The sequence below is a fragment of the Sebastes fasciatus genome, chromosome 4, assembly GCF_043250625.1.
Source record: "Sebastes fasciatus isolate fSebFas1 chromosome 4, fSebFas1.pri, whole genome shotgun sequence".
NCBI lineage: Eukaryota > Metazoa > Chordata > Actinopteri > Perciformes > Sebastidae > Sebastes > Sebastes fasciatus.
The window spans coordinates 4,026,869-4,053,749 of record NC_133798.1 but is presented as its reverse complement, the minus strand read 5'-3'; the positions used below and the strand labels follow the sequence as shown (position 1 = coordinate 4,053,749).

The 26,881-nt window shown below is 41.9% G+C and overlaps 1 protein-coding gene across 1 annotated transcript; it reads right to left on the bottom strand.

Annotated features, from left to right (window-relative positions):
- Positions 1-1,648: 1,648 nt before the first annotated feature.
- slc12a3 (solute carrier family 12 member 3) lies at positions 1,649-24,658 on the bottom strand. The gene is made up of 26 exons (XM_074631502.1): positions 24,236-24,658; positions 22,620-22,760; positions 21,170-21,245; positions 20,935-21,030; positions 19,813-19,952; positions 19,591-19,701; positions 18,444-18,555; positions 18,175-18,305; positions 17,908-17,992; positions 16,536-16,696; positions 14,988-15,095; positions 14,665-14,788; positions 13,930-14,031; positions 13,010-13,165; positions 12,767-12,866; positions 10,280-10,391; positions 9,959-10,096; positions 8,326-8,432; positions 8,126-8,208; positions 7,863-7,937; positions 6,148-6,246; positions 5,934-6,045; positions 4,468-4,554; positions 3,361-3,499; positions 3,170-3,237; positions 1,649-2,920 (listed from the first exon to the last, which is right to left on the bottom strand). The coding sequence occupies exons 1-26, from the start codon at positions 24,518-24,520 to the stop codon at positions 2,779-2,781; spliced, it is 3,090 nt and encodes a 1,029-aa protein (XP_074487603.1). The 5' UTR covers positions 24,521-24,658; the 3' UTR covers positions 1,649-2,778.
- Between the last annotated feature and the right edge of the window lie 2,223 nt (positions 24,659-26,881).

The following is a 26,881-nucleotide window of genomic DNA, read 5'->3' as shown; positions in this document are numbered from 1 at the left end:
CACTGGTCATTGATCCCAACTTTCGTAGTGGCCAAACGGCGGTACTGCAACGTCCGTGTCAGTCACGTGATGCATTGGGCCCAAAAATACTTTTTCCCAATAGACTTACATATGGAAAGAGATGTCTGTAACTCAGCGGATAATTTTTTTTTAGGTCAACTTCCCAATATGAACCCTCTAATAGCCCTTATTTAAAAAAATATGTTTTTAAAGTTGTAAAATGCACTAATAGTCGAACCCAGAGTTATTTCCCTTCCTCCGTCTATGTGAATGAGACCCAGACCGAGGCTGGAGCACCAAGCCGTGATGACGGCGTGACGTTGGGACCCCGTGACCGAATCACGTGACCGAGCGGACGCTACTCCGCATGTTCCACGTGCCCAAGATCCGGGTCCTTTTCCAGACGGAAGTCGAGCCATTTAGGCTACATGCTCCACTGAGCAACTCTCATAGGAATGAACGGAGCCCCGCCTCCAACGCTGTATCCAGTTCTCTTAATACATCCATGTTTCCCGCAGCCTTCAAAGAATTTACAGTAAGTCACAGGAAAAGTTACATCCTGTTAGATCCGATTTGTAGGCTACTTGTAGTTTACAGACCACGTTCAGATTTATTTATATTTGTTTGTAAATATATGTGGAAATGTGTGTGTATCTGGCATTGTACTGTATTCCATCCTTTATTAATTTTATGTCCGCTTTGTAAAGCACATCAATAAATAGTTCAAATTAAAAAGGGATTTACAAAAAAAAGCTAAAGCTAAATGGGGAAGCTGAATGATTTAGCTAATCAAATAGCTAAATCATTTAGTAAAAGCAGAAGGGGAAATGCTAATGCAAATGGGAAAAGAAGTTGCCCTTTTAAATGCCTGATTAAAGCCTGCATTTTTAATTCAATTTGTGAGTGCAGTCATTCATTTCTCATTTTAAACTGCATTTTCAAATAGAATTTTAAATTCCATTATCTATTTATGAATTCATTAATGTATTTTTAAATGATGTACATATTGACTGTTTCATGGTGTTTTTGTAAATACCTTTTTTAATTTAAACTATTTATTTTCGGATTAATATTTAATTTATAAATTATTTTTTATAATTCTTCTTTTTATTGCCCATTAAAATGTCAAACAATGAATTACGTTGTAATTTAGCACATTTATTCATAGATTCATAAATCAATTCGTAAACAAATTCATTAATGGGTATTTTTTTGTACAATTAGTTATTAATCAATTAAATTCTTTATTACCATTTACGTGACTCTTGTGGTCCTCCCTATTTGAGAGGGCAAAGATGAAAAGACCTCTCACTCCGTCCTCATTTTCAGCAAACAGCAAACATCACACAAGAGCACTTTTTTTTCTGACAGCAAAACCTGTTTATCCACTGAAGTTGCATCAGTTATGTTACATCAGCTGTAAATCGACTTGCAAATGATCTCAAGCAGTGATCCAGTAGCTATTCAACACACTATGGAGTATGGGTATTTGAGTGTCACTGCAAACACAAAAAAAAAACAAGTAGGCTATTATAATACTACAGACGTTGGATAACAAAACTACAAGACTGGATGTCAGAAGCTCTCCTCAAAATCATAGTGGCTTGGTTTGGCAATTAACACTGATAGAGAATGTGTGAATCAGAATATCATATACAGCACTTTAATTGCAAAATGTCAAAAACATATAGAGATTATACATTGTGGTATGGCATACGGATGACAGTGTTCTAGTGGAATAGCAATTCTTTTCTTTTTTTTTAATGCCGTTATCTTAAGATCACAAGTTAATTATGTGGTTATCTCGAGGAAACAAACGTTGTTATCCCATTATCAGGAGAAAACAAAAAGTTGTTTTCTTTTATTACTTATAATGTTTGTGTCAAATCAGCCGAGGGTAAAGCTATGCAAACGGCCCAGATCAAGCTGACAGCCCTATCAAGCCTGTCAGTGATGGACTTGGTGAAGTTAGCGGAAGGATACATATCTGACTACATACGTTTTTTTAAATAAGGTGTTAACAATATGGAGATAAGATTAAATAGATTATATTCACAAGTAGTATAAAACATGTTAAACAACTTAAAAGAAAATACCACGAAATTGTGAGGCAAATGTCTTTTATTCTTTGATTTTTGGTTGCTGGAAAAAAAAACCATACAGAAATACAGACATCAGAAAATCCTCCTGCTAACTTCACCAAGTCCATCAGTATCAGCATGTATACACCCATGCTGTCAGCTACATCCGGGCCGTTTGAATGCATTTTGGCTGATTTGACATTATAAGAAATAAAAGAAAATCTGTTTTCTCGCGATAACAACTTAGTTATCTTGTTATCTCGAGATAACATAGCTAATTTTCTCGAATTAACGACATAATTAACTCATGAACTCGAGATAACCGTATTAAGAAAATGGTTGAATCGTGTCTGTTGAGGTCTTCCGTACATACTATCATTACAAACGATGTCAAATGTCAATCATTACAAATCATTTTGATAAACAATTGTCTTTACAATCAATAATGGCTTCAGTTTTAAATATGTTCCCTTCAGTGATTTGTAGGATTTCTAAAATGTGTACACTATTAAGACGTTGACTTATAGGCCCAGAACATGGTAATTACATGAATCATACATTAATTACAGGATTAGATAATCATCACTAGTCATCAAGGCATTGACATGTCTAATTCAAGATTAAAAAATGTCAGGATATTAGTGAGTTATAAGTTGTAGTTCAGCATCTGTATATTGGACTGTATATAGGAGACATGTCATTGGCAGTAGAAGGTGAGGACGTTTTCCTGGTTCCCTCTAACCAACAGGACTGGAGGTCTGAGATCATGTGACAAGAAGTCCAGCCACGCCAGGTAGAGAGTATTGGGACACGCTCCTCTCCTCCCCACCGGCATGGTGCTGCCAGGAGACACACAGAGTCACAGCAAAGAAGGCTTGTTAATAAGGTCAACAGTTTGTGTTTGACTGCTAATAAGGAGGTCAAAGCATCCACAAGTGATAATGTTTAAAGGCAAAGTGACTGGACTTGTGTCTGTGTTGTGCAAGCCAAGAATCAAGAGCAGTCGGCATACCACGTAATTACACAGCCGCTCCTTTTACTCTAATAAAGAAGCACTCCCATGACCTAGAAAGAGTTACTGTACTCACATAACAATCAGGGCAGCGTCTCTGGAGTAATCCTGCACAACCTCGTTGAGACGAATCTGACGGAGAGACTGAATCACACAGACAAAGTTTCAATGGATTATTTCTTCCTCCTAAATTCTATATGTGCTGTATCCAAATGTGTGTGATTCAGGTTGCGTCAGTATGTGTGTTTCTGTATGTGTGTGTCAGACCTTGGCCTTGTTCCTCTCTAAGTCCTGGTCAGTGATCATCCACGGCTCTTCTTGCTGTCTCGGTGGCCCAGAATCAGAGTCCTGTTTGGGATTTGTATCCAGCCTGAAGTGACTCATCATGTTCTCAAACTGATGAACACTGAAGCATACAGAGACAAACAGGGATCATGGGGAATTAAAGGGACTGTTTGTAAGAGTCAGAAATGTCTTGTTAACAGCGACACCTGTGGCCGTTAAGTCAACGAAAGTCAGCGTCCTGTTGCTCGCGCTTGTGCTCGCTCTACATAGACATGAACGAGCATCGCTCAAAACAGTGAGGCGACACACGTCAGCTAAAAGCACAATATCACTCTATATTTCAGCTGCTTGGCAGTAATGTTAGCTGACCAGACGAAGGTCTCTCCATGAATCAATGCTGATCCTAGTGTTGGCTTAAAATACAGCACAGCAACATGTTTAAGTGATGGCAATGACTTCCATGGATGTCACGGTCACTACAAGAGGATTATTCGACATCATGGGACGCTCAGTCCGTTTTTTTTATCCTCAAAACAAAGCACTCTAAATGCATTAAGTGCAAATCAAGTGTAAACATGCGTGGCCCAACTGGGCCCTGGGACACAAATGAGCTACTGGGCCCCTATTAACCCCTTCTTTCCTCTTTGCATATCCCCCATTCATTTAGGAATATGCATTATATAGATATATAAATACATAGATAATAGAGACAGATTAAAGTGCGAAAGTGCTTGTGTATTTTTTGCATTTTCAGCACAAAACTGACATAATTAGGGTTTAAACAAGACCTGACGAACCAACCTTTTCATGACAGGGCCTCAAGATCAGCTAATAAAGCAGAACACTTACAGTATAATGTCAGTTGATATTGTGCTTTAGTGGTGCTTATTCCCAGACATATTTTCAATTAAAGTAGCACAGAACAGTCAACACACAGTGAACCTGGATCCGTGCCGGTCCCTGGCATTCTGGTGCTTTTGCCCAGTTGGTAAACCCAGCTCAACTTGGATCACATGTGGAATTGCACGATCATGTTCCCCGTTGTTTGCCCGTTGTTTCATTCTCATAGGCAAGTTTTGGCAGCCTTACTTTCCAGGCTGGGGGTTCTGGTAGATGTCAGGAAGCACTTCAACATCATGGAAACCAAGACGGAACTTCTTGATCAGTGCCAACACCCTGGAAAAAGAATATAAATCTGTAATTTAAAAAAAATTCACATAATCTCATACCACAACAATAGTCTTTTAACCAAGAGGCAAAACTCTGGTGCTTTTTTGACAACATTCTCTTATACATCCATGGTCTGTGGTCTATTGGACATCGATTTTGGATCCTTCACATGAAAAAGTTTGCTCTCAGAATCTGTGTGCTGCATTTTTCTAACTTCTATTTATGTCCATCGCTCACTTTATGCTTCTCTGTGAAGCAGCCGGGTAAAAAAGTTTGATAAATGAATAAGTAAGTAAGTAAATAGTTATAATAGTATGCATATTTATAATCTTTTTATTGTTCAACACCGGCCATTTCGGTAGAGACATTATATATGACAATAGAATAGAAATAATTTAGTTTTACTTTTGTACGGCACTTTGTAGGCGGACGTTTTACTGATGTCCGGTAGTCGCTTTCAGTCCAAAATGGCTGAGGAGTAGCTCTGCTGCTGGACGCTGACGTTGCAACGGAACGACCAATTGACTTTCACTTCTTAGCGATATACGTTCTTTGTTTTAATCATGAGTGACATTTTGACTTGTCTTAGCAGGAAAAGCCTACAGTATGTTAGCCTATCAACTGTTTCAGTGTTGTTTTTACAGCTTGTTTCTGTCACCCCCACAGTGGCCACAAAATCAGTTATTACAGGTTTAAAGAACCTGCAGCCATTGTTAATGTCTTTAGTTCCACCTCTTGTTTTCTCTTTATGTCCTGCTACGCTAGTCAAAGTGATTGCTGAATTGTTGATAATTCCGTAGTTCATTGATCTCCATAAGAAATTCTACATTTCCTTTTATTACCTCCGCCAAGGTCGAAGGCCTAGGAAGGAGGTTATGTTTTCACCGGCGTTGGTTTGTTGGTTTGTTGGTTTGTTGGTTTGTTGGTTTGTTTGTTGGTTTGTTTGTCTGTTAGCAGGATTACTCCAAAAGTTTGTGATGGATTTGATTGAAATTTTGGAGGGGTGGGGTGTGGCACAATGAACAATCCATTAGATTTTGGTGGCGATCAAGGATCCCGATCAGCTTGAGCGTTGAAACCACATGGTATAACACATGCGCAGTGTAGCTGATGACGTGTTGATGACGTGTTGATGACGTGTTGATGAGACGTGACTCTCCTTCCTTCTAAGAGCAGAGAGATACGTGTGTGGATGTGTGTGCGGAAGCTGCTGGCCGTCCGCGGTGAGAAAGAAAAAAGCGGCAGATGACGGGATGAGAGACAACGTAGTGTAACGTTATACAGATTAACAAGGCTGCTGAATGAGAGAGGCATCCGCCGATACGTTACACGGAAACACACCGTGTTAGTAATCGGAATGATATGGAACTAATCCAAGTGCTTACTCCTCTCTCTGCTCTTCCTTCTTGTCTGTTTCTCCCCCCACAAACACTCGGACCTTACATCTGGCCCAGCGCTTCCTCCGAGTCAGCAGGTAGGGCAGCAGCAGGGTCAGGCCTGGTAGCACACAACACACACACACACAATGATTAGGAAACCTCTGCTAATATTCTTGACAGAAGAAACGAAAGTGATAGATGGATGGAGAGATGATCAGACCTCCGTCATCAGACAGCCAGTACACATCGATGGTCTTTTTTCCTTGTTTTTTCTGGAACACCGTACCAGGCTGAGGCTCTGGTTCAATGGAGACAGAAGCTGCAAACAATTTTGTACACACAACAAATAGTTATTGTTTTACACATTTTAATGACGTCAATTTATCAGATTTCTGGGTATTTAAGGTGAAAATTGTTAAACATTTATCATGCAGTGCCATTTACAGCTTATTTTTTTCCAGATTCAAGGTGTGACGGAGCAGCACACACGCGCACGCACGCACGCACGCACGCACGCACGCACGCACGCACGCACGCACGCACGCACGCACACACACACACACACACACACACACATTCCCCGCTCCCTTCCAGTAGTAGTTATGATAGTTTGGGTGTTTTGAAGTGGGGTTGTATCAGCTAGTTATCCATAGTCAGTGTGTTACCTACAGCAGATGACAGTCGGCATGCCCCCAGTTTGGAGAAACAGACAGGAGTACCAAAACTACTGCTGTGGACGGGACCGTCAGCATAACATATTTTAAAAATCAATATCAGTATAAGTGTACGCTATATTTAGAATATTTTCACCTCTTTACCTTGCTGTCAGACAGCCCTTTCTGATGAAAGTTATCTATGCTCTCTTCAGACCATGCCAGACTCCATTGACAAAAACAGTATTTATTAAGTTATAGATAGGTACCTCATACAACAACCCAAACTATCGCTTTAATAAACCTCACTATTATCCTTCACCGTTTCAGGGATGCACCCTCGGTAGTTCTATTTTCATTTATGTACACATTCACGCAAGCATTATACTCTTTTACATGTGTTTAAGTGTGTTGCATATTCCCCCGCTGTCTCCCCATCAATGACTTTGGGTGGCATTTTCCCATGTTTAAAGGTACTGTTTGTAACTTCTTACACTTACACTTTTATAAATCATTGCGGGTTGGTGTCCCATGCGCGCTCGCGTGTGGCTACGCTGTTCCAACACAAACTATACAGAAGCACCAAAACCACCAAAAAGTTCTATCTAGTGAAGCCCGTCTGTTAAACAGTGTCAACTCTTCCCGCTCCAGCCCCCCCGACCGCGGTCAGAAGACACAGGGGAGACCGTAGCTTTGGTCTCCAGGGCCGGAGTCTCCGCTGTACTCTGCTCCTCTGCCTGCTTGCCTTCACTCACACACCGCGCTCGCTCTCACTCGCTCCACCTTCTCACACGCATGCGCGCACACTACACACACTGCAGAAGACGGGAGTCTGAAGCAGGACAACACAGTATCAGCATTGATTCATGGAGAGACCTTCGTCTGGTCAGCTAACATTACTGCCAAGCAGCTGAAATATAGAGTGATATTGTGGTTTTAGCTGACGTGTGTCGCCTCACTGTTTTGAGCGATGCTCGTTCATGTCTATGTAGAGCAAGCACAACAGGACGCTGACTTTCGTTGACTTAACGGCCACATGTGTCGCTGTTAACAAGCAATTTCTGATTCTTACATAGAGTCCCTTTCTCACACGCTTTCATGATCACATTAATTTATTTATTTGGGAATTTAATTATTGTTGTTTGTAATAATTTCTGTTGCAAATAACGTCTTTTGGTTGAAAGAAAATGGCAACTCAGGCCGTGTTTACTCAAGATTTTTTACGATTACCATGATACATATAAGAAATTAATTCAAATGATATGTTCATGGTTATACGTACATGCAGTTGTTTGAATGCAGGAAGGGGCAGAGATGGTGTTTATACTCTCAGGTCCTCCATCAAAGCCTGGATTAACTGAAATAAAAACAGAGGAATTTGCTATGTATATAAATTAATTTATAGTCAAATGATGATGGATGAATGTGGACACCATGCCCCCTTGTTAACACTAGTGAAGCTGCAGCAGCAGTCAGAGTTCTTTGATGGTGCGAAATGAATTTACTCTGTGTGCTCCGCTCTAATTTGAAAAAAAAGGCCCTCACCGTGTGATTGAGATGGATGAGAGACATCCAGTCCCTCCTTCATTCTCAGAATGCACACGCCGTACTGCAGGTCAAATGCATCACTGAAACACACAAACAGCTTTATTGCAAAAAATATGATCATCAGTGCTTATAAAATGGTTCAAAAGTGTATACACACACACACAGGATGAAGTTTATTAATCCCCATCTGTACTCACTGTAGTATTCCTATATAGTTGTGTGCAGCCTGAGGCGTGTCGTTGCAGCAATCTTTCTTGAAACCCATCAGCAGAACATTTGGCTTAATACGACCCAAACCTGCTCCCTGGTGGACGGTCGACAACATGAGAAGAAGAAGAAGAAGAAGAGATGAATCAGGCCTGTCTCACAAACGCAAGTTCAACTTCCTCAGGCTCACTTTGAGGCATCTGGCTTCACTGAACCTAACACTGACAATCCTAGATCTCGCATAGCTGGTTACCAACTGGCATTATTAAAGGTGCAGTGTGTAGGATAGGATATGGGGCTATCTATCGGTGAGGTTGCAGATTGCAACCAACTGAAGCCTCTCCCGTGTGCCAAGTGTGTATGGTGATCTGCGGTGGCCGACGCAAAAACGTGAATAGCCCTGTCTAGAGCCAGTTGTTGGTCATTTGGAGTAGAGCCAGTGAGTGTCTGCGTGGGAAGGGAGTGGTGAAGCAAGAGAGAGAGAGCGGCGGCGACAGCAGCGTTATCGACTCAAGCAGGAAAAGTAACCAGAGTTTGGTTTGTCCGTTCTGAGCTACTGTAGAAACATGGCGGACTCTGGACAGTACCGGCTCCTTGTGTAGACATAAACGGCTCATTCTAAGGTAACGAAAACACAACCATTGTTATTTTCAGGAGATTATACACAAAAAAACAAACATTTCTGCCAATAGATTCCCCTAAATGTTACACATTGGTCCTTTAACTCTCACTTTGATCCAGCTGTGAATGTGTGCACACGAGAGAGGCCACTGCCACATGTTAAAGGTAGGGTCGACGATGTTGGAAAGCTAGCATAATTTGAAAGTAGCATGGCCTTAGGAGCTCCGTCTAATTTTCTTTTTTTCTAATTTCCCATTTTCTTTTCACAAAGTCAACTCATAACATTCACTACTTCAAACTATCCACCTGCAGTAGAGGTCATGTGTTGATCATAGCAGGACACTGATTAGACTGTACACCTACATTGTGTTTCCAGTGTGCCCGAGACACACCAGGAACGTCAGGAGCGCGTGGCGGCTGCGTTACCTGTACAGAGTTTTAACTGTCGTTTATTACAATTATTTACAAATTACCACACCTTTCTTTACATTTCTCTGTCTAAAATAAATATAAATGATATTTATAATGAAATGAAATGGCCATTAAAAGGCAAACTATATGTAGAAAGAAAGGGCTGACAGTAACAGCTGCAGCAGAAACGCAACTGAAACGTAGCTGGTGTGAACACCCGACGCGTGAATCACGCCGCCACCACGCCACCCAGCCGCCATGCGCTCCTGACGTTCCCTGTGTGTAACACATTGCCATGCAAAGCAAAGTCTCTCTACTGGTTTGTAACGATGCTGCTCTTCTCTGTTGTAGTTGCCACTTTAGTGTCGTGCAGCATTTTGTCCATTCCAACATCCTTTGGGAACGGTGACCTTTCTCACGTCTGCTGATTGGTCAGGAGATGGTTCTTTCATATGTTTTGGTCTGTCAGGAGTTTGGTCTAGTTACCATGGCAACTGAAGTCAGCGTGAGCAATCTTTCTGAGAGTGAACATCCAGTGTAACCCCAAAGTTAGCTGGCTTTGTGAGACAGTTGATGAGGTGTAATTCTGACCTGTAGCAGCATGTTAACTCCTGATCGTAGCTCTGCAGCCACCACACCTCTGTAGAATGACTTGACCTTCCGTTGGTTCAACCAGGTAACGTGACTGTCGCCGCTCGCCTTTTCCACTGCTGATGGGGAGGGACCATCCTGACAGATACAGGGACAAATGGACAATGATTTCAGTCTTCAACTCAACGCCGTGACCGCTGAAACACGGCAGTTCCAAATATTTAAAAAATATGTTTGTTCTTGTGTTTTTTACTGAATCAAAAGTGTAATCTTTAATCACCGGGTGGTGTGTATGTCTGTGCACATCGGGGTTGGACTCACAGTGACTATATTGCCACACATCATGAGACTGAGATCCTTTGTGAAACAGTTGACGAGATCCACCAGAGCTGGCCGACTGCTGGGAGGACCTGTCAGCACCAAACACTGGGGTCTGAAAGGTGGAGATGTTGAGCAGTTTAGTGCAGAGCTCCTGCAGACACCTGCACCTTTAAGGAATGATATTGTTTCTGAGACCCATTCATTGTTTTTACTGTTGACATGAATGAGTGACAGAACTTGGGACATGATCTTGACTTCATGTGAACATGAAAGGAATAGTTTTACCATGTGGGAAACATTCTTATTTGCTTCCTTGCCAAAAGCTATAGGAAGATCGTTACCACTCATGTCTGTACAACAAATATGAAGCTTCCGCTAGCAGACGGTTATCATAGCTTAGCATAAAGAGTGGAAACAGCAGAATAAAACAGCTAGCCTGGCTCTGTCCAAAAATAACAACATCCACCTGCAAGCACCTCTAAAACTCACTAACACCATAGTCTGGCACATGACCCCCCTGTAATACAGTAATGTGTTTTCACACTTTTTGTTTTTGTGTTTTTGTAGGGGTTAAACAAGTAGGTTTATTTAAATAGCAGACAGATGAGGAAGTAACAGGGTGATGATATTTCTGAGCAGAACAAAAGGACAGCTTAAAGATGACCTCTCACAGCCCCCTGCAAACCCGGGCTTTCAATGTTTTATTGCAGCTGCAAAATATAGGTGAAACCATGAGTGGTCAGATACCAGACCGAGAGGGGTCAATGCAGAGGAACGAGGATCATAGCCCTAACGGAGATGGGAAGGGATCGACCAAGAACTGCTAATGGCCCGAATGACATGTTTGAAGGAAGCTCGGATCCCTCGTAGCGGGGGGGTTATAGCCTGGTGAGAACGATGTCTCACCCCCAAGACTGTCTTCTACTCTGCAATATAGAAACATGTGACATTCTTTAAGGTAAGATTAAAAGGAAGAAGAGTGTCCAACTTCACTATTAGATGAACAGAACCAAGGATGGAGATGCCAGGTTGAAATGGGTGTCTGAACACATGACTGCAAATCCACTCACTCCATCCTGAATGCTGCCACCGGACAATCAATATATAAAACACTTATTTGATACTTGTTCGACATCAATAAATGGTTTTCACTGCCCACCCATATTTGTGAACATGAATCCCAATTAGTATATGACTATGAAAATATTATCCAGGATGGGCATATTGTTTGTTTTCATGAACAGCAGAATGGTGCGTCGCTTTAAAAGTCGCGGCCGCAAGGAATTGTGGGACGGCATTATCTCCTTTCCTTTGGTAAAGGATGCTCCGGTGTATCCTATGCTAAAGGAGATGATAAAGGAAGCATTGAAGCTCCTTTCCTTAACATTTTGAGATTTTGAACAGCTCTTATCACGGCTGCTACTGAGATACTTCCGGGTCATTTCCCTCCGTTAGGAACCTTCCTAAGAGAAAAAGACTTTTCGACCTCAGACCAAGACTGAGCAAGAGAGTCTGAGGGGCTTCTGGTGGATATAGTTAGAGGATGGCCTGGAGGAAGTGAGCATCAACTGGAGACGGGCACAGAGACTAGAAAGTCCTCGTGACTCTCGCTATAGCTGTTTCCCCCTGTTTACGGTCTTTATGCTAAGCTAAGCTAACCGTCTGCTGTATGTAGCTTCATATTTAACTGATATGGGTAAGTGATCGCAGATATGAATATTGATCTTCTCATTGTGAACTCTCGACAACATTGCAGATAAGCAACTATTCCTTTTAGAAGTGAGAACACCACCTGCACCAACTACAGGAAGTGATCCTTAAAATGCAAGTCTGCATGAGGACAATGCTGGATGTTCTCGGTCTGGGTCTCACTCACATGAACGGAGGAAGGGAAATAACTTTGGATTTGGCTATTCGTGCGTTTTACAACTTTAAAAACTAAATTTTTTAAGTAAGGACTATTAGAGTATTCGTACTGGGAAGTTGATTCACCTCAAAAAAAATTATCCGCTGAGTTACAGACGTCTCTTTCCCAATGTAAGTCTATGGGAAAAAGTATTTTTGGGCCCAATGCATCACGTGACGGACACGGAAGTTGCAGTGCCGCCGTTTGGCCACTACGAAAGTCACGATCGCCGACCGGCGCACTTCGGGGCTTGGCTCAAGCGGGCCGGAGAGATCAGAGCCAACTTCCTGTATCCTGCAATGCAAACTCCGCCTCTTAAGGTGGGCTATTAAGGTAAACCAGCTTTTCTCCTTAAAGAGACGAGCCGCTCAGCTTTTTAATTAATCATAAATATTTCTTTTAACTGTTTTAACCGATAGCGTTAATCGGTTAAAATGCTTAATGTCGGTTAACGGCTAAACGGTTAATTATGAACATCCCTAGTTTCTACCCTACCTCACTTCCAAATGCAAAATAAACATTCTCCTTTTACATTCAGATCACAGAAGACAAACTACAGGTTGTGTGATTCTGTCTCTGACCTGTAGTTCTTGACGTGGTCCGCCACATGGTTGAGGCCTACACACTGGTTCAGAGCCATGTTGTAGGAGCTCGCCTGCACCGAGGAGCCCCAGTTCACAGCTGAGCACAGAGAAGAGCAGCAGAGTTGGAGAATGGAGTAGAAGATGACAGCTGTTTGGTGTGCAGGCTAACTGCAGGCTGTGAGTGTGTGTGTGTGTGTGTGTGTGTGTGTGTGTGTGTGTGTGTGTGTGTGTGGTGTTTACCAGGCTTCTTGTAGAGTGTGTATCCCAAAAGGAAGAAGACGACGCCAAAGGCAATGAGGGCTGCCCACCAAGTCAGCAGGAACATGATAACCAAACAACACACAGAGCCCAGCAACGACAGCCACTTATTGTAGAACCTGAAGGACGGACGCCAACCTGTAGACACACACACACACACAAGCAATTCGGCTATGTTTCATTGCTAAATGCTAAATACACTAGCTAAATGCTTTTCTGTGTTAAAGCTTCAGTAGGCAGTATATTTTTGGCATCATTGGGCAAAAATCCCATAATAACATTTCAGCATATTGTAATTCAAGTGTTCTGAGAGAAAACTAGACTTCTGCTCCTCCTCATGGCTCTGTTTTCAGGCTTTAGAACATCTAGCCTATGACGGGAGACTTTGACCAATCACAGGTCATTTCATTGAGAGAGCGTTCCTATTGGTTGTGCTCCAGTCATGTGACTGGAACTTGGCATTCCTTCACCAGATTTCACAATGGCTGCTGCGCACAAACTTTCTAATTTTACAGCTAAACCGTGCACTACAAGATGATTCTGAAAACATTTGAGGAGAGAAATAGGCATTACAGTAACAGAATATTGATTCATATTTGATCAGCGCTGCCTAGTTTGACCGTTTGGTCGGAGTTCGTGAGTGATTGACAGCCAGCTCTCATAGACAGCAGATGGACACCAGACCTCCGATCAGCTCTTACTGCTTGTTTTTCTCCGGTCTGTGAAATCTTGCAGATGCCGTTAGGAGCACCGGAGGACACAGAGGAACATGATTTTTTTCAGGTTACCTGTTTCATGTACTATATAGCGACTGTTTTATAAAAAAAAATGTTTATTCATATTTACTCCAATCTCGCCTCCTTCAGTTTTAAAGCACAATGTGCAGCTTCTGAGTTTCCAACCTGGTGAGTTGGTGATGGAGGCATGGAAGCAGCTGAAGTTGATCAAACAGTAGGAGCAAAGGAAGAAGTTGGAGATGATGGGAGCGATGGTGTTTAACTCAGCTGGTGGAGAGAAAAGACAGAAGGGACAAGACAGAATTTATGAGAAGCATGTTTAAAAGATTTTCATGAAATCAAACCCATTGTCTGCGTTTTTTATCCAATAGCAGTTCAATGTATCTACATGCTGTAATTACATCTTTATACTGCAGTTTTCATTCTTAACGGTGGAGTCCACCATTTCCATGCTGGATACAAATTTGCCTACCTACACTTGAGGGATTGACAGGAGACAATGCAGCATGTAATCCAGGATTACTGTAATTTTATCTGATAGATATGAGCCTCACTTTTTACTGTGTCGGAGCCGGATTGAGTTAATGTTAATGCAAACCCAACATTATAACGCAAATAAAGCACAATGTATGTCACCGAGGTAAGCGCTAACAGTGATCGTTCTTCACAAAAGAGACTACAAAACGAGACGTGGCGACTTTGGACATTTTTGTCAGCTGATCATTTTTCATTTCTGCAAGGGGGAAGAAGCAGCAACAGTAAGCTGTTGGATGAAGAGCTGCACACCTCCACCTCCGCCTCCTCAGCATACTGCTGTTATTGCTGTCTTGTAGACATTTTTCCCATTTCAAGTTCTAGTTTACAAAACTCATTTTCCAGCCATCATTCTCAAAGCCTCACCAATGAGAATGAAGCAGGCAGCGATGATGTACGTCAGTAGGTAGGCTCTGAGCGGTTCGTCGTTCTTGCCGTAACCTTTGCCAAAGAAGCCGATGAGAGGGTAGAGTTTGTCCATACACAGACACTGCCAGAAAAAAAAAATATATATAATATAATATATATAATAAAGAGAAAATAAGAAATGAAAGCATGTGTTTAAACAGGCACGGGGAGATGGAAAAGGTTGCCCTGAAATATGAAAAGAAATAACATTCACAAAATAAAGTGTATCTGGTGTGTGTGTGTGTGTGTGTGTGTGTGTGTGTGTGTGTGTGTGTGTGTACCTGGAAGACTTTGGGAGCAGACACCAGACAGGCCAAAGCAGAAGACAGTGTAGCTCCAAATATACCAGCAGTGATGAGAGGGGCGAAGGCTGACACCAAGCTCATCGACTACAGACAGAAAGGTACGGCTTACTTATCAGTCTCATCTCTCTCACCAGAGGTTCTTTACTACTGTTAATGTAACTGATTATTACAGAGGGAGACTGAGTCATTTTATGCAGAATAACATTTTTTGTTTGGCTTGTTGCTGTCGTTGTTGCCATTATGTATTTTCTTGCTTCTTCTCGCATGGAAAGAAAAGTCACATAAATGTCTTTAAATGGACAGCAGACACGGCCGCTTTATGTTTTGGTGACTCCAGAGGTCGGTGCTACGAAGCGAGTTCAACATACCCAGGGTATCTTCTCGTTACCTGGCTTAACTAACCAACTAACAAACGAGATCCCGCTAAGCGGTCCTACGACGCTGGTTATCAACTCGGTAAATCAACTCAGGGTTTCTCAATCTGGATATGAGCGCGTTCACATGAACGGGGCGGGGTTTGCAGCATCTGACCAATCACAGACATGGACAAGTCTACTGACTTGCAGACAGACAGGCAGAGCGGCACATTTTACAAAGGAAGAGCAAACTATAATATTAGACAAATACGAAGAAGTTAAACACATAATCAGACTTAAAGTAACACAGTTGAAGCTGCCAAATGCAGGAAGGACAGCTGTCAAAAGAAAAAACTCCCGATGCGTGAATGTGTAAATTAACAGAATTATTAATTTAACGGAACACTCAAAAGTCCGGAATAGTCGTCTAGATGGGGCAGTGATGTATAGCCTAAATACATTTCAGAAGTATAATGGATGAATGGATTACACATCATTATGCCCTTTAACACTGATGTGGCGTGCGTGACTATTTCAACCTTCTTTCAGCTGCGTCCCCGTCTCAGGCGGTGTGAAACGGACTCGAGAGCAAGTAAAACAATAAATATAAAAACATAATTCAAAGCAGTAATCACCCACGGCATCCAGCCAGCTGTCCTTCCTGCATTTGTCAGTTTAAACTGTGTTGTTTTTATTCTGGATTATGACTTAAACTTCTTCGTATTTGTTTAATATTATCATACGATCCGCGCACTGACCTCTGATTGGTCAGTAGGCGGTGCTTTTATCCGAGTTATCTGGAACATAACCTACTCTGGAGCAGGTTAGGTGTTCAGCATCAGTTACCATGGCGATCTACACCGGTAAGAAGTGACCAACTGTCGTAGGACGGAAAACCTTCAAGGGAGTTACCTCGCTAACCGCAAATCCTGCTTCGTAGTACAGGCCTCAGGTAGCAACAGGAGGTAAATGTTTTTGGTGTTTGAAATTCTAAAGGACTTCATTACCCAGAAACCATGTAAAGAGTTGGCTTGTGCTTTGCAGACTTGTGATTTAGACTGAAAAAAAATGTGGGTAATTTTACATGAACACAACGTGTAACAAGGCTTCACGCTGAGAAACAGAGAGCAGAATCATGTGTGTGTCTCGTGAGTGAGCTCGTGCTGACCTGATAGTAGTTACTGATGCCATAGGTGCATGTGTTATTGTTGATACACTCTGTGAAGTCCCATCCATACTGACAAGCTAAACCAACACAATCCTCGCCAGATGAGGACGCTGACAGGGTGTCGTTTAACAGGCCGGACGCGTCCCGCACCGCACAGGATCCTGGGAGGAAACAAACACACAAGCTTGTATGAAAAATATGCATATGCATACACATTATTCAAACTCAAAATCCCAAAAAACTAATAAAGAAATATAAAATAATGATAAATAAAATTGTAAATCCTGAACATAAATTCATGTATATTGTATTATTGGCACTTGTTTATGGTAGAAATAAAATCTAAAATGTCCAAACAAACTTTTGGGGGTTGAGTTTCTAGAATGCCTACTATACTCTATGTCTGCATGCTATTGCACTGCTATTGTGGCAGCATATCTATATCCAAGTTCTATTTAAATGTGTCAGTTAAACTTTTGTCATTATACTTGCATACGATGAAACATTGTCTTGTCAAGGTAGTGCAACCTGCTAATAATATTTAAAAATATACAATAAGTAACTGTAAAAGTTCTGAGCAAAAGTCTGCAAGGTAATTTATAATACTAATAATGTATGCTGTTTTATACACTGTAAACAAGCAAAAATATGTCACTGTACAGTACTTCAGGACTGTGCACAAGGTGTGGCTATAGTGGCTAGCACAGTTAAACTGGCGGGCAGAGTTCCGATGGGTTACATTGGTTTTGGAACATCAGGTCTTTGATGGATCTTGAGTACCTTTACTCTTGGATTTGTTGAACTTATTACTACTGTAAATCAATATATATTTTTTTACATATTTAATCTGAATTTACCTGAATTAATCATGAATCATTTTATGCCACATGATTACATTAAATGCATTTGGTAAGAAGCCATGAATAAAGTTGAGAAAAGTTCATAGTGGTAGACATTATTGCAAAAGAAAATCAACAGTGTGATTCAAAGACCAACTGACTATATGGGTAAACGGTAAATGGACTTGCATTTATACAGCACTTTTCTAGTCTTCCGACCACTCAACGCTCTTTACACTACATGTCAGCATTCACCCATACACACACACATTCATACACTGACGGCAGAGGCTGCCATGCAAGGCGCCAACTTTACCCATCAGGATCTTAATACTCATTCACACACCGATGGCTCAGCCTTCGGGAACAATTTGGGGTTAAGTGTCTTGCTCAAGGACACATCGATATGTTACTGGAGGAGCCGGGGATCAAACTACCGACCTTCTGATTGGTGGATGACCTGCTCTACCCTCTGAGCCACAATCAAAGGTAGTCTAAACACAGATTTAGTAGGCAATTGGGCCACACAGTACCGATGGTTGCAGAGATGATGAGGTAGGAGATGGTGGTCCAGAATATTGCCGTCAGTGTTCCTCTGGGGATGGCCACTGTTGGATCCTGGGAAGGAGAGAACAAAAGACACGGACGTACAGCTTTTTAAAGTACAACTGAGTTACCAGTCAACAGGATGATGTGTGAGGGAAGCTTTATATACCACTGAGAACAATGCGTGATGTTTTCTGAATCAGGATTTTACAAGAAAAGAAATAGGCAGAGAGAAAGAAACAATACTAATGTACCTTCAGATCTCCAGAGATGTTAGCGCCTGCCAGGATGCCTGTGGCTGAGGGGAAGAAAATGGAGAACATGCCAAAGAAGCTGCCCTCTGGTCCCCACCAATTGGGCACAAAATTGGTGGTAAAGATATCCGCTGTTGAAGGTGGAATAGTGAGTTTACTGAAGAGCTCTGGCAGCCACCACACCCATTAAATCGCTCTATATTTGAAAAAGGAAACTTTGCATTGGCACTCAAGAATATGATACTCTGAGCAAGTGACTGAACAGTCACCTTTGTAGCTAAAGAAACCCTTGGCTTGTTTCTGTGGCGAAGCGGGGATGATCGTTCCAACAATGTAACTGGCAAATGACACCATGATGACCAGGAAGAACAGAACCTGGGCCTGTGGAAGGCAGAATATCTGGTAAACATATTGATGCAGACAGATATTTACATGCAAGAACAGGCTAATGCAGCGGTCAGCAACCTTTACTATCAAAAGAGCCATTTTAGGCAAAAAATAAATGAATACAAATCTGTCTGGAGCCGCAAAACATTTGAGCACTGGGATGAAAGTAACACAGTTTATAGTCTAAGTATATAGTATATAAGTCTAATGCAGAGAGGGCCAAAGTGCAAATGTACTACGGAGTATTAGGGCCACATTGAGGGAAAAACATCTGAGATTTCCAGAATAAAGTCATAATATTACGAAAATAAAGTCATAACTTTACGAGAAAAAAAGTCCTAACATTACGAGAATAAAGTCATAACTTTACCAGAAAAAAAGTTGTAATATTAAGATAAGAAAGTTATAACTTGATGAGAAAAGAAGTTGTAATATTACGAGAATAAAGTCATAATTTTACGAGAAAAAAAAAATAACATGTAAAATTATTACTTTATAATATTATGACTTTATTCTCATAATATTACGACTTTTGTCTCGTAAACATATGACTTTATTCTCATAATATTAAGACTTTATTCTTGAAATCTCAGATTTATTATTTTTCCCTCAATGTGGCCCTAATACTCCGTACTGATGTCGGACTCTGGCGGACCATTTTTGTGTCAAATTATTGATTTCTTCAGTAAGTAGCCGTGTAATAAGCGGGATAATGTACAGCTAGCGGGTCATTGTTATGAAATAAACCCCTTCTGCGCGTTGGGGTCCACCCCTCCGCTCTGAGTCGGGTTGCGGCATCGCCCTGTCGGGGTTTATTTCACAACAATGACCAGCTCGCTGTACATTATCCCTTACATATATAGCCTAGGTATAGAAATGAGAGTGGTATCATTCTTCTCATCTAACTTTTGGCAAGAAATAGAAGAATAGAAGTATTTCTCAAAATGAATTAACATTTTAAAATCCCAACCATTTGTTGTTAATCACGATGGCAGTTCACCATGGTCTCATATATTTGGTCGAGCTAACCTTTGACTCCCATGCCATGCCAGCCATAGAGATACCTAGTAGACACGTGACTGTAATGACGCCAATGATGCGGATGTCATTGGTTCGGTCCACCATGACAGCTCCATTTTCCTGAGGATAGAAAGTTCTGAGAAATTTCAGGTGTATTTAAACAGAATGAAAAACTGTGTTTACTTTCTAGCATTTAAGTTGCTCCACGCACACACAGCACATCCTACTTACACGCATGAGGTCCGCCACAGTCTCGGCAAAGCCCACAGTGTGCATGGCCACAGCTACAGCATTGGCAAAGGCAAATATCAGACCTATGGACCCACCCAGCTCTGGACCGAGGCTGCGACTGATCAGGAAGTAGGTACCGCCTTGAAGACAAGAGGGGGAGGGGGAGCAGCGGGAATCATGTATTGTGGGAAATGTGGTCATGATGTTAGGAATCACTGGCAATAAAATGTAACAATGTCAGATACAGCCCTTATTAGTTTTTTCTGATATTATTCCTTTCGTTTACATAACACATTTATTAAAGGGACTGTTTGTAACTTCTTACATGTATAAATCATTGCAGGTCAATGTTCCATGCGCGATCGCGTGTGGCTACGCTGTTCAGACTCAGACTCCAATACAAACTACACGGAAGCACCAAAACCTCTTGGTTGTATCTAGTGAAGCCCGTCTGTTAAACAGTGTTGGCCGCGGTCGGAGGACGCGGGGGAGACCGTAGCTTTGGTCTCCAGGACCGGAGTCTCTGCTCCTCTGCTTGCCTTCACTCACACACCGCGCTCGTTCTCACTCTTTCGCTCCACCCCTCACGTGCATGCGCGCACACTACACACTACAGAAGAGTTAGTTTAGCTCTGAGAATATCTAGTGAATGTACAGTGGACGTTTGTGCAGAAATAACTGCTGCAGCTCCTCCAGACCAACAGAGGTTTCCCGTGTCTTGTGAAGTGACGGGGCTCCGCAGAGAGAAACGTTATCGTCTCCGACTAAAACTCCGGCGTCTCCCCTGTTCCCTCCGACTGCGGTCGGGAGGCTGAGGCAGGAAAAGCCAACACTAGGATCAGCATTGATTCATGGAGAGACCTTCGTCTGGTCAGCTAACATTACTGCCAAGCAGGTGAAATATAGAGTGATATTGTGCTTTTAGCTAACGTGTGTCGCCTCACTGATTTGAGCGATGCTCGTTCATGTCTATGTAGAGCGAGCACAAGCGCGACCCTGAGCAACAGGACGTTGACTTCCGTTGACTTAACGGCCACAGGTGTCGCTGTTAACAAGCAATTTCTGATTCTTACAAACAGTCCCTTTAAGTAGGTTGTTGCAGGTGTCACTGAGCAAACGGACCTCCTTTGACCTTGCCGTTGGTAGCGATGGCCGAGGTCGAGAGTCCAGTGATCCCAGTTATACAAGAGGACAGCAGGATAATCACCCAGGTAAGACCTGTCATAAAGACACACAGAGAAAGAGCCAGACAGAATGACGGTGAGCTTTCATAGACTGACGTATTCAAGACATATTTTAAACTGGGTGCACTGCATCTACAATTGACCAAGCATATAAACAGGTTTTGTTGATGTACCTATGCCAGCTTGAGCAGTGATCCAAGGCAACCTCAAGAACAAGATCACCCCCCAGATGTTTAACATGCAACGGATCTGCAAAAAAGACAGAGGAGTTACTGACAGAATTACCTAATATTGTGTAGTGTAGTGTATACCAAATACAAAAAAAACAGCAAGCATTCGAAGTTCAACACCAACACTAGTAAAGTAAGTGTTTTCAACAGGAAAATAATCTTTCCTGCCTCTATAAGGCTGAGTGTCCATATAGTGTTTTTTTTTCTCTGGCAGGAAAGCACTGGCAGAGCGTCAGGGATACCCGGCCTTTCTGAAAGTTCAGAGATTTGAAACTAGAAGCACTTGGAGTGACTGCACAAAAAAGTAGGTGCGCGTCGAAAAAAGACCCAGCGCTTTTTTTCTAAGCGGCCGTATACATTAGCGCTATATAGACACTCAGCCAGCCTAACTGAACTACATGGTTCTACAGCCTGAGCTCTACACACTATGAGTGCTGTAGAGTAGCCTAGTGGCTGGTATTGTGTTTTTATTCAAAATTGTCCAGTTGTCCACGATTGAGCTTCCTCAATCTAACTGAAACAAAGTTTAACTTAATTCTCTCCAGCTTGCAATTGTTCTTTCAAGGTTTTTTTAGGGCTGTTTAGGGCAAAAAAATGCAATAAGTCTGACTAATGCAAACTAATGTAAAGCATACTGACGTTGTATTGAAATTACTTATAATTACTGACCAAAATCAAAGCACAATTAAGAGGTTTCTTTCATAATTGTATCGTAATGAATAGTTCTTTCTTAATAAAGCCCAAACAGGCAGATAAGGGATAAGACAGGCAGGCAGCTTATTCAGTAGAAGCTAGAGCAAGGTAGAGACTTCTCTGGTCGGTAGCGTGCTCCAGTCCTTCTGGTTTGTGGGTAATCAGCGGGCTACAAATTCTCTTTGAATAATATTCTTTAACCAACGACAATACGGCAAGACAGTGTTCACCCGACTTTTCTCTCTCACAGCACATTACCCCGAGTCTGTTACCCTCACACCTGTCCCCCGCAAAACAAGATAGGAATCAAATTACTCATAGGCTAAAGGTGCATGAAATAGCAACTTAAATGTTACACATGTGAATATATACATAAAATAATAGGGTTTATTGAAATAGCTAGTCGGTGTATAGGCTTGTGTGATATGTCAGAGTGAAGTGTGATGCATAGATGTGAGCATAGATTTTAATACACAGTATGTTGGTAATGTCTGATAGGAATTTAAATTCAAAGTTTCTTTTGTGAGAAAGCAGTAATAAAAAAGCAAAGGCAAATTTTCACTACACAGATAATACTGTGTGTAATTAATACATTTTATATTATATATAGCATTTTCAACTTAACGTTTGAAGACTGGTATTGAGCAGCTACAACTACAGATATCCAACAAAACCCATCACTGGTCTAACCCTAACCTACCATGACTCCCTGCACCCAGCCAAAGCGAGTAGGTTCAGGTGGCGGCTCCTTCTGCTCCTCCTCCTCATCTTCCTCTGAGCTGTCTTCTCCTTCCATCTGTCCACCTGTTGTCTCCTCATACATGGGAGGACTGGAGTCAACCTAGTCAGGTAAAGTCAAGTAAATTTCGTTTATAAAACCCCAAATCACCAAACACAAATTTACCCTTCAACAGGGAGGAAAAGGAAGAAAGGAATTCCTTGTGAAATGAGCTCAATTCTGCCGTGAGATTTTGCTGATATGCTGACATAATAAACAGAGAGAGTAGACTTTGTAACAGAAATGATGAGTGATATAAATCAGTTTAACATCTAGAGTTATTACAAATTTTTAGTTAACATTTCATTTAGTATTCCATGGTGATTGAAGAAAACTGTCTGGTGTTATCGTCAGACAATAATCAAAGTTCATAAAACTGGTTCAACACAAAAATGTCCATGCAAAGTTAAAATTATTATATAGACAAACAAAAAAGTACTCACTCTAAGAAAAGTCCCTAAAATTACGGGCTAATGTACAGTGTTAATACGAAGGAAGGAAGGAATTGATTTTTCACAGGAGTTTTACCCGTATCTTTAAATACGCATTGCATTGTGGGAACAAGAACCTCCGCTAGCGCGGAAGTTGGAAAAGGCAGAGACCATCACACACGGCAAAGTTTTTGTTCAAATTTCGGATTTGGAGATTTGGAGAAACCTTTCTTTCACTTCTGTTGTAAAAAAAATCAACAATTAATGTCTAACCAGAGTGTTTCATGTTAAAGACTTTGCGTTAGCTAAGTGTCGTTTTAGCTGGAAAGCTGTTTTGTTGTTTAGTTCAGCTGTTGTCGACCGTTACCGTTACCAGATATGCCAGGAATATTTTGCTGACTCATTTTGAGCTCGGTTGGTATTGTAATTTACGTTTTACCAAAGCTTATATTTTAAACTTCAGTGGACGTCAGGTAGAGTTAGCCCCAGTTTTAGCCTCAGGTGGTCCGCAAAGACCGATAGGTAGCGTACAAATGCTAGCGTTAGCGTCTGTTTTCCCTCCAGAATGTAAAGGTTAGGCCTGCTATTTGGCTACAGGTACGGAGGATATACTGTAAATTTACAGAAGTTTCCATTTTAGGATTAACAGAAGTGTCCGTGACATCCTGTATATCAACAGAAATTTAAGTTTTAGGGTTGACGAAAATGTCCGTAAACATAACGGAAAATGTCCTGGTTATTTTGCTGCCAGGACATTATCTGTTTTTCTACGGATTTCTATCTTAGGACTACAGTGACACCTTTCCTACGTTTATCTCACACAAGATAGATTTCTGAATAAAAAAAACGTGATCTTCTAGATCATTTCTTGTAGCCAGTTGTAGCAGGTTTTACAACATAATCTTGGGGCTAAAAAATATACTTGAACAAGGACATATAGATGACCTGAATCCTAACTGATGTATCATGATCAGGATTTGTTTCAGACCATTTGAAGCATATTCAGAGGAAAACAGACGCTACAATTATGAACTATTCGACCTGCGCTCTGTTATTCTTTTTCTTAATTTCGGTCACTTGAGAAGTAGAAAAAAGCAGATTCCTCACCTCAGTGTTTGCATGCAGCTGGTATAGAGATGGTCTGAAGCGTCTCCGTCGGCCCCACACCCCTGTGTTGGCGTAGAAGTCATAGTTTGGCGGGGCGTCCAGAGTCTCGTAGCCAGTTAGAGCATCAGATCCAAGGGATGCTACACTGCTCCCATCACCGTAACACTGATAGAAACCAGACTCATGAAACCCTCCAGGTGTCGTCTTCACATTGACTACTGACGGAGGAAGTCTGGGTTTGTATGCAGCCAGTTGAACACCGCCGCTGGCCGCTGGTAACTCCATTCAGAATGGAGGATTGTCTTTTCTGTATTTAACTGGGTTGTAACTGCAAAAACAGCAAAGACAGTCAGTTTTTGTGCAAAATCTTTTTTCTTCAACAGCTGTCAAGGTGATAGAGCCATTCTGTAATTTAAGTGTGTGTGTGAAGGAGGCTTTCTTTCTGGCTGGTTTTATACCGTATTTGACCTTAACCAAGCAGGAAGAGCCTGAGGCTATATGTAAAGAAGGCTGGTTCAGTGAACAGTCAAACAAGACTCATTATATGAGCTATTAAGCATGGCATGGAAAATTACACATTACAGGATCAAACAAATGATCATTCTGGACTGAGCCCAGGAAACACACCGTTCCACTTAATGAAGAAGTATTTATAAAATGTCTCTGTACAGATTCAACATTTCCTTTCCCAAAAGCTAAAACAGTACATAATTAACAGAACTGAGGTATCATAGCCGAAGTATTAATTTCTTATCTCCACTTTTTTTTATTATGTTTGGCTTGTGTCTTTGTTGTTGTGTGTATTTCTGTTGAGTTCATATCAGCTTGCATGAAGCTGCATTTTGTTTCTGGTTATATAATCAGAATTATTAATCATTAAATCTCCAGAGGAGATCATTACACGCACAGACCGACCTGTGAAATGACCTTGACTGAGACAATACAATGACAACAATGTTGGAAAGAGGTTTAAAGGATACTCTACGCTTTCAACTGAATTTAAATTTCATTTCATTGTCATTATAATCATCATATAGTCAATTATATTTAGGAGCTTTCCCACGACAGTGTATTGAATGTGGAGTAAAATGTCAGTTTCACCTATATATATATATATATATATATATATATATATATATATATATAAATCTCCCTCTCACCCTCATGGGGTGGTATCTGTGTCTACCTCAAGCTCGGGTCCTCTACCAGAGGCCTGGGAATTTGAGGGTTCTGCGCAGTATCTCAGCTGTTCCCTAGGTCTGCGCTCTTCTGGACTGAAGCTTCAGATGTCGTTCCTGGAACCTGCTGGAGCCACTCTCCCAGTTTGGGGGTCACAGCCCCGAGTGCTCCTACTACCACGTGGACCACGTCGGCTTTGCCCTTCCACATCTGTTCCAGCTGTTCTTTCAACCCTTGATACTTCTCAACCTTTTCATGTTCCTTCTTCCTGATGTTGCTGTCAGCTGGTATCGCCACATCTATCACCACTGCCGTCTTCTGCTGTTTGTCAACCACCACGATGTCCGGTTGGTTAGCCAGCAGCTGCTTGTCAGTCTGGAATCTGAAGTCCCAGAGGCCTTTAGCCCTGTTGTCCTCAACCACCTTTGGTGGTATGCCCCTTTGGGATTTGGGTACTTCTAGTCCGTACTGGGTACAGATGTTCCTGTACACTATCGCAGCCACTTGGTTGTGCCTCTCCATGTACGCTGATCCAGCTTGCATCTTACTCCCTACTACTATGTGCTGGACCGTCTCAGGGGCATCTTTGCACAGCCTGCCCCTTGGGTCTGATCTACTATGGTAGATCCTGGTCTGATCTACTGTGGTAGATCCTGGCCTCTATGGCCCTTGTGCTTAGGGCCTGTTCTCGTGCTACCATGATTAGTTCTTCTGTGCTGTCTGTCAGTCCAGCGTTTTCCAGCCATTGGTAGGTCTTCTTGATATCATATATATATATATATATATATATATATATATATACAGTATATATATATATATATATATACTGTATATATAGTTTATAACCGCCACCAGCCGCTCGCTCATCATCAGAAAAGAGCTGAGGCGAGGCGTGACAACGCGACAGTGAGGAAAAAGAGAGCGTTGACAGCACGGAGCGTAGCCCGGGCAGCCTCCCTTTCCAGGCTTCCTCGACAGAGGTAGGGAGGTACCAGATGTGCTCGGCCTGGCGGATCGGCTCGGGGTCCTTCAATTCTAATTGGCTGAATGTGTGAGATACTAAACTGATTCGCTCGGCGCACGTACAATTAGCTTTACCATTCTAGGCGTTGCTAAACGCTAACAGTGTTAGCCTAGCTCTGATGCTAACCAGCCCAGGAGGAGTGATTTTGTTCCCGTAGCCCCAACGTAGGCTACCCGGTACGAACAACAGTACCTTTTTTTTTGCAATTTTCGTTTCGAGCGTGTTGGAGAATCAGAGGGAGTGTGGGAGGTCTGCAGGGTCCGTGCCCATGGTGTGACGCTTTGAATAACATATTGACTGGCTAGCTGGTGGTGTGCGTTCACAGACCTCACAGCCGACTCGGCTTTTTCCATTACTCCCGTGGCCGCCGTTATTGTGTTACAGTATCACAAACTGGTGCGCACAAATTGCCTCCCGGCTAGGGATGTTATCGTTAGGATTTT